The following is an 8,229-nucleotide window of genomic DNA, read 5'->3' as shown; positions in this document are numbered from 1 at the left end:
AACCACTTGCTTCGTTCAGTGGAGAAATTTGCTGAAAGTTGATGAATTTCTATCTTGTCGTAGTTTAAAAACTAAGAGAGATTTCCTCATGAAATTTATGGAGAGGTTTACTGATGGCCTCCTGTCACAGATAACATTAAATTTTTCTGAAATGTTTCGTTTAGGGCCCGATGCGGGCTCCCGAAGTCCGACGTTAAGAATTGGAAAAGTCGTTGTATATCGGTAACTAATGGTCCTAGACCCCCAAAAATTCAACGTGGTACTAACAGCTTGTAGCTTAATATTAATCTGTTGATGGATCCGGAAAAAACGTCGTCTTCTTCCGGAAAAACGGACCCCGAAAATGCGACTTTTTGACTGTTCGTATCTTCCCAAAATTTGACCCCAGGGTCACAAACGTAACACCGTTAGACACTTCTCGCAGTTCCGATTCCGATGATATATAACTTATTACTATGCGTGCACTATAAACCAATAAAAACTCGATCGAACAGGAGCTGAAGTTAATCCAACTTCACGTTACAACTGCTGACCTCTATCTCATTATTACTTCATACTGACATATGGATATCTTGGAATGCTTCATCAGGCAAGATCAATACAATAATATTCAAATTGTTATAATTAAAACACTAATGACGTGAAGAAATTATTCTTAAACAAAAAAAAGTATTTTAATTGCAATAAATTTCCAATAAAAATAAGATTTATACAGTATTTCGTAGAATTATTTTCGTTCACGAAGTTTTGTCAAAATATCGCAGAAATCATTAGGTTCAATTCGTCTTAAATGTCGAATTCAGAGGAATCTCTCGTTGAAATTTTTAAAAATTGTATAAAATATGAATCAATATTTAACATTCGTAGGTTATTGTAATGTTGGCGGAGTATCGGAATCAGGCGATTCCTTTTGTTCTTTTATCATCTCAAATCTTTTCTTTCTCATGTTTATGAGAATTTCGGATGCTCTCAACACTTCTGGATCTATTTTTTCCTGTTTCTGCAACAACGAATATATAAATTATTGTTATTTAAATTAAATTTTTATACAAAAGAAAATGAAAAGGTTTCCTTCGAATAAATGTCAATTTTGAAATATAAACAGAATTCAATTTATCATTCACAAATGGGAACTCAACACTTCTTCAGTCTCAAATCTAATTTGTAGTTAACAGTAAATGTGTATCATCGTTAATAAACTCTCATCCGATTGTGTAATATTTATAACCTCGGTATAGTAGAGCTCAGCCACAGTCTGAAGTTACAGTGCCAAATTTGACAATTAATATTTCCGAGACCAACGAACTGATTCGGATAAAATTTAACATATTTAGTGTTCGCGGTTAGAACGGCGATTATCTTAAGTTCTTTTATAAGTTCGTTGGAATGTTCTGGATCTAGACAATCGCAAATTTAGCCTTTTTCTACTAGATTTACGACGAGATAGATTTTGGTCGCACCAACCAACCAAAAAATCTAGAAAGAGTCTGTGTATGCTTAATAGTTCTTTCTAGGTCTGACCATCTTTTTTGTAGTCTTTTTGAAGGTTTTATTTAAAAATAATGGGCATTTATAAAATTATAGCCTATTTTTGAAATATGAACATTTCATTTTTCGATCGTCTACCGCCCAACGTGACGTTTTGCTATATTACTTTTAATGTATTAATACAAGCTTAATGATTTTAAAATAGAATATTTATAAAATAATGTCTCATTTTTTACTTTTGTAGTTCTTATGTGCCTATACATAACAAGAGATATCGGAATCGTGTCAAATTTGATCCTGCGAGTTTTTCAAATATACGTTTTAAGTTTTACTTGTTCGTACATGCATGTAATATATATAAAAGACCGTTTTTTTAAGTAATCTAGAATCTAGCTGCAAGGACCCGCTTCGCTGGGCGAAAAGTAACGATAGTGAAGATTAAGATAATTACATTATAACTAATCTTACCAGTTTTCTCAGAATGCAAGAATTAGGTTTCCCGTTTTCAGACTAATCAGAGAATTTTTACGTTTAGTCAAACGAACTATTTTCAACGTTCCTGGAATGTTTACATTCGTTCTATAATCAAACGAATATTCGAAGATAAAATTCGAACAAATTCGAACAAAACATTCGAAATAGAGAGCCACTTTCAACCGCTTTCAGCCTCATATCTCCCGCACCCTTATAGCTATCGAGACGCAACCCCCCTGGTTCACAAATGGAGACTTGGGGCTACCACCACATACAAACACCATTCGCGTGCGATGCGTAGTTTTGGCGGAAAAGTGAAATATAGGGACATACACGTCCATTTTTTTATATATAGATAGATAAAAATGGACATGTATGTCACTATATTTCACTTTTTCGCCAAAACTACATATCACACGTGAATGGTGTTTGTATTTGGTGGTAGCCCCAAGTCTCCATTTGTGCACCAGGGGGGTTGCGTCTCGATAGCTATAAGGGTGCGGGAGATATGAGGCTGAAAGCGGTTGAAAGTGGCTCTCTATTTCGAGTGTTTTGTTCGAATTTGTTCGAACAAATTCGAACGTAAAATACGAATATTGGTTCAATTATAGAACGATCGTAAACGTTCAAGAAACGTTGAAAATAGTTCGTTTGACTTGACGTAAAGAGGAAACGTTCAGAAATAGAATCTGGACCAGGAAGTGTTAATATAAAGCGACATGCAAGATTTACAGGCGGTTTTTTGCGCTTTTGCGGGAAATATTTTTATGCTCATGTAAAAATTCTCTGGAAACGTCTGGAAACGGGGGACCTAATTCTTGCATTCTGTGAAAACGGGTAAGATTGGCTATAATGTAATTATCTTAATCTTCACTATCGTTACTTTTTGCCCACAAATAAAAACCCAGCNGTCAACCTTTCGCACCATGGATTCTCCTTCAGATGTTCGAGGAACTGCACTTCGTTTGAAAAGTCACTTTTGCACACCTTGCATTTAATGCCGCCGTTTTCGTCACTCGAAGCAACCTCCTTATAAACAAATACATTAATATAATTACATATATTATTTATATTTCTATGTTAGAATATCCAGATCAATAGAAACTGTTTCGGTTTAACAATTGTTTTACAAATTTGTATTTTCCGCCATTGAAAGACACGTAATTTAAGAATACGAAAGGTCTTTTCAAGTTTAAATAATTTCGGTAATGACACTTACCATTCGCTCGAGTTGTGACAATTTCTGGTTTGAAAAAATACGACAAATTTTGCGATTATTGTTAAAATGTAATTATTACCATTGCATTGTTTAATGAAATAATATTCTGATTTTGATTTTAAGAAATAATATTCATTGTGTTAACGGAAGATACAGTAAAACAAATGATTAAATATTTGTATAAACAAAATATCAAGGAAGATGAAAAGAAACTTGTTTCAAATGTAATGAAACTTTAATTCGTTCCAAAATGTCGTTCAAAAACCGACTTGTTCTTAAACTAAAACAATTTTCTCCATAAAATACAATATAAAACAGATAAATCTGTTCCCGATTCCAAAAATGGTCTTTTTTTTGCCTTTTTAGCTGTTTACCATGCATAAAAATTCCTACAAATGCAATATAACATAATATTAACTACACCTACACTAAGTATTGAACTATAAGAAAATTTCAGAAATTGAATCTACATTTTTTATTGTGTTTTTTTATAAAACAAATATAAACACGCAATTAAACCAAATTTATTAACATTAGTACACATTTAATCGTGAATTAAAATATGTACTTTCACAATATCGTATCACAATAAATTTTATAATTATCATAATTTATTGGTATAAGACAACCCTTAATTTTAGCTTTCTGTACGTTTTTACCTGTAATATGTTTAAAAGTAAATTCATTTCGCAATAAATATGCTAATGACTTCGTTATGAAGTATTTTAGCACCCATTTTAATGATTTTGATTTATTCGAACAGGAAAATCCTATTAATTTGAGAAACTTCATATTCTTCGAACCGGAAGAATTGTTTGAAAGGAAATTTTTAATTATTCAATGGTTTTTCTTGGCAGACGGACCTGGACGTTACTTTCATTCTTTAAATATACGTGACGAAAACGAGAACGATCGCACTCTTCACGCGGCGAAGTACGTGAAGGAAAAACGTGGTAAGTAGGACTACGTCCGTAGTTTTGAGTATTTTGTCGCGAAATGTAATAATTGGCACAGAAGAGGCCAACGCAGAAGCAGATGAAAAATACATTTGCAAGCAGACAGGAATGACATAGAACAGTTTTCTTCAGCCGCGATGTTTCGAAAGGAAAATCGACGTAAATGCAAATAGCAGTATTTCCAGTTTTTCCTGAGTTTAATATTTTAAATAAATGAATGAATATTTATCGGAATGCGGCATCGTTTCTCTCGTTATTCGCAAAGACCCATAACATATACAAAAAGGTTTTCAATTTAACTAAAATATTTACGTAAACTCTGTGCATTAATGTTAATCGAGAGCATTGTAAGACGAATGAAACGACATAAAATTTGAATTATCTCCATCAAAATATTAAATTTTTTTTCTGCCATTTAAAATATTTTGAATTTATTATATCATGCAATTCCATACTTAATTGAACTTCTACTTCCGTGCAATCGATAATGATCGATAGAACAAGGCACGTGGAAATATTCTGTAGATCAGTCATACAAGAAAGTTGTCGTTGGAGTATTGAAGAGATCGGAATAAATAATGTATTTGCAGAATACGTCAGTGTTTAAATGTCAATGTTAGTTCAATCTTCACTTACGTTCATTAAAATTTAAAAAGGTTAGCAAAGTGTAAAAACTGAGGTGGTCACTTCTTTACCGATCGCCATACTTTCCCTCTGTTATGTATAATAGTCGATAAATAATATTCCGATGCCTTGAAAAATTTAATCGCAATTATTTACTTATTACAGTGAAATTTTGGTTAAATTACAGTCGCTAATGGGATTCGGGTGTAAATGCCGGGTGTCCGGTTTGACAGATCGACTTTGTTCTTCGAGCGGCCAAAGTCTTCGCCACGAATATAATTATGGACTGCAATTGCCGGAAGAACGAAAGAAAACGGAAATTTCGTTTCTTCCCGAACAAAGCTTACGGGTATTACGAAAATACGGTGCAACTTTTCTTGTGGACTATAACAATTCGACAGTTTCTGGAAACCTTTTTCGAAGGCGTAACCTGCAGTGAATGCGTATACGTTTACGGAACCGACAATAGTTTTATCAGATTGATATATTTAATTCTTTATCTGTTTTGTGCCGTATTTTTCGGCATATTTAAAAGGAGAAACCTGTACTTCGAATACAAGAAAAGCGCTTACGAAGAAGAAATTTCCTTAAACAAATACTTCGAAACACTTTCATTAATTTCACTTATTATATACATCATTACCATGATTATTATATGTGTAGTATTTGATATATTTGGTTTTCCAATCATACGTTGAATCGCAATAAATATTGTTTTCAATCGCTCCTTTTATAATATACTTTACAACGAAGAGTTTAACGTGAACTTATTCTAAAAATAATTAAAGAAATATATAATTAAATATAAATCAAATTAATTTTTATTTCTTTGGTTTTCAGTTGTACAATAACTTCATAGAAATCAGAAGATTTTCTTCCGTTTACATGATAATTAAAAGCAAACTCGAGGTTGACACCGCTCGAAATACTCGAATAATTATTAAATTCGGCTTTTAACCTTAAACAATTTGATTAATAAACTTACCTGATTAGTTTCTAGATTTCATGAAGAAATTCAGAAAGACCCCGATCGGTATTTCTATCGGAAGATTCTTTTTCATCAAGAAAAACTTTGCCATAAGAGTGAGTACTTATCTCTGGCGTATTTCATTAAACCCGAATTTACTTTCTCACTGACCATGTGTGCGATGCGTTAGACACATATTAAGAGTTTTTCCAGTATATAAATTCCCAGTGTGAAAACTTATGTAAACATGATTTTTGCAATTTCACAGTTTAGTTCTAACATTTGCATTTCATATTCTATGTTCTTGTAATTATAAACACTGGCTGGAATAAAATTCTTTCTGGAATTTTGCAGATGTTATGTGGATTTTATTCTATTTTGTCAACGTTAGTGAAACTAGGCTACGAGAAAAAAAGTGGATGCAACTCGACAGAAAACAACAAAACCAACACTTTCGGCGTTTTATCAGTTTTGGATAATTATAAAAATTAATTTTTCTGTATCGATATTGAAAGGTTGTGTGGATAATTAAAGGGTAAATAGAGACGAATGAAATTACGAGTTGCATTAGAAGACCTCTATGAAATAAGGCGTTAAGTTTCACTGTTTTGAAATTTCATGTTTTTGAACATTAAAAGTGCTAAGTCTGAAATCTTTGTTTGGGCGTTACGAGTTTTTGAATTTCTCTCAGATTTCGGCTGAAGAAAACCCACATCAAATAAATGAAAGCGATTGTGGAATGTTTCCATTGAAATATGCGGAGTATATAACAAGAAATGCAAGAATTAATTTCACACAGGATATGCCTTATTCTCGCCGGCAAATGGCTTACGAAATTTTGAAGAAACAGTTATTGTGACGAACGTCAAAATCTACAACGGTCCATACATGAAATTATTATTCTGCCACTCGTAAAATAAAAATATTATTTCACCTCCACCAGCTTCCAGCGTTTTATATTTACATAATCATTGCTTAGGAGAATTTTACTATTATGATGCGAAGTTATCATTACGTGCGAATGAACGTTCGAGAATTCATTTACATTGTAAAATTATAATTTAAATTAAATGCCATTCATACAAGAAATGTCATAAAAGTTGCATGAAAAAAACTCATAATTTCGTAACTGTAATTATGGTAAATCTTCATTTTTTAACTTTTCTTTTTAATTTCCTGGCATAGAATTTATAATCTGTGATATTCAATTAATGATTACCATCTTATAAAAGGGTAAATGGATATAATGATTTAACTAAACGAAATTTAGTAATTTTAAAATAGAACATTGTAAATTAAATTGTTATTTTCTGCATTTTGAAATGTCTATTATTGTATGTACGTATTACAATATCAAATAAGTATTAAAAATTCTGAATTTCGTTTCTTATACAGAATATTTATTTTTTTGCATAAATTGTCCAAGCGCCCTTCTTACAGATAATATAAAAACCTAAAGCCCGGACTATTAATAATATAAAAGTCGTCGTAAGTGTGTGTGAATTTTTTGTAACTCCTGCAGTTTTTGTCCAATCCGGATGAAATTTTGGTTTTATTCGTTTCATATTTTATCGGAAAGTATAGACTAGTTATTTTATCCAAATATTAGTCCAAAATAAACTTTTTATTGATTTCTGACTCGCACTTATATCGTAGTGACCTAGGTGACTTTATTTAGTTAATTTTTAAATATTATGGCAAATGGCGTATTTTAAACTTACTTCGTGAATAAACAATATTAAAGTGTGTATTACTAAAGAAAGACAGAACGAAAACCACAATAGAATATTTACTCAGAACATAAAGAAATTGTAATATTTTAATATAAAGGCGTAACTGCTACTATTTCTGTCCATTTTAGGTGAAATTTAGTTTTATTTCTCTTTATATTACCACAAATAGCATGTTTTACAGATATTTACGACTTCCATTCCAAATAATTAATTGAACGTACTATTAAAAAATTGACGTGTATTACTTCATACTGACATATGGATATCTTGGAATGCTTCATCAGGCAAGATCAATACGATAATATTCAAATTGTTATAATTAAAACACTAATGACGTGAAAAAATTATTCTTAACCCTTAACTGGTTTCTTGGGGGCCGCGCGGCCCCCACGCGTCATATTTTTACGAATTTCTAATTATCTAAATATCGTGCGCAGCTGCTATTTTATGTAATCTCATTACGTCGCGACTCTTAGCGAGTGCCAAATGTTCGGCCCTGTAGCACTTACAAGGATGGAGCTACGTACCTTCTGGGGGCCGCGCAGCCCCCACCATACCAGTTACGTTGGTTTTTTGTGGAAATGAGTTTTTATGTTTTTTTTTTATTTTTACAATTATTTTGCATAGATATCTCAATCTTGCATCAAAACTTTAAAATGACTACCAAAGAATCATTTGAACTGCTAATAGGTGATAATATTATACAAATTGCTAGATCAAGCCGAAATCTCCTGAAAAGAGTATGTTGTCATTTTGTGCTAAAAAAAA

The 8,229-nt window shown here is 32.0% G+C and overlaps 1 protein-coding gene across 1 annotated transcript in view; it reads right to left on the bottom strand.

Moving 5' to 3' along the window:
• Window positions 1-765: 765 nt before the first annotated feature.
• LOC111622215 overlaps window positions 766-8,229 on the bottom strand; it is a 10,534-nt gene continuing 3,070 nt past the window's right edge. The window contains exon 2 of the mRNA XM_023364565.1: window positions 766-1,000. Within this exon, the coding sequence (XP_023220333.1) occupies window positions 869-1,000 (132 nt within the window). The 3' untranslated portion in view covers window positions 766-868. The remainder of the gene's footprint in view (window positions 1,001-8,229) is intronic.

This window comes from Centruroides sculpturatus, unplaced genomic scaffold, assembly GCF_000671375.1.
Source record: "Centruroides sculpturatus isolate CEXI.00-Female unplaced genomic scaffold, Cexi_2.0 scaffold219, whole genome shotgun sequence".
NCBI lineage: Eukaryota > Metazoa > Arthropoda > Arachnida > Scorpiones > Buthidae > Centruroides > Centruroides sculpturatus.
The sequence above is the reverse complement of the archived record's forward strand: the minus strand, read 5'-3'. Positions and strand labels throughout refer to the sequence as shown.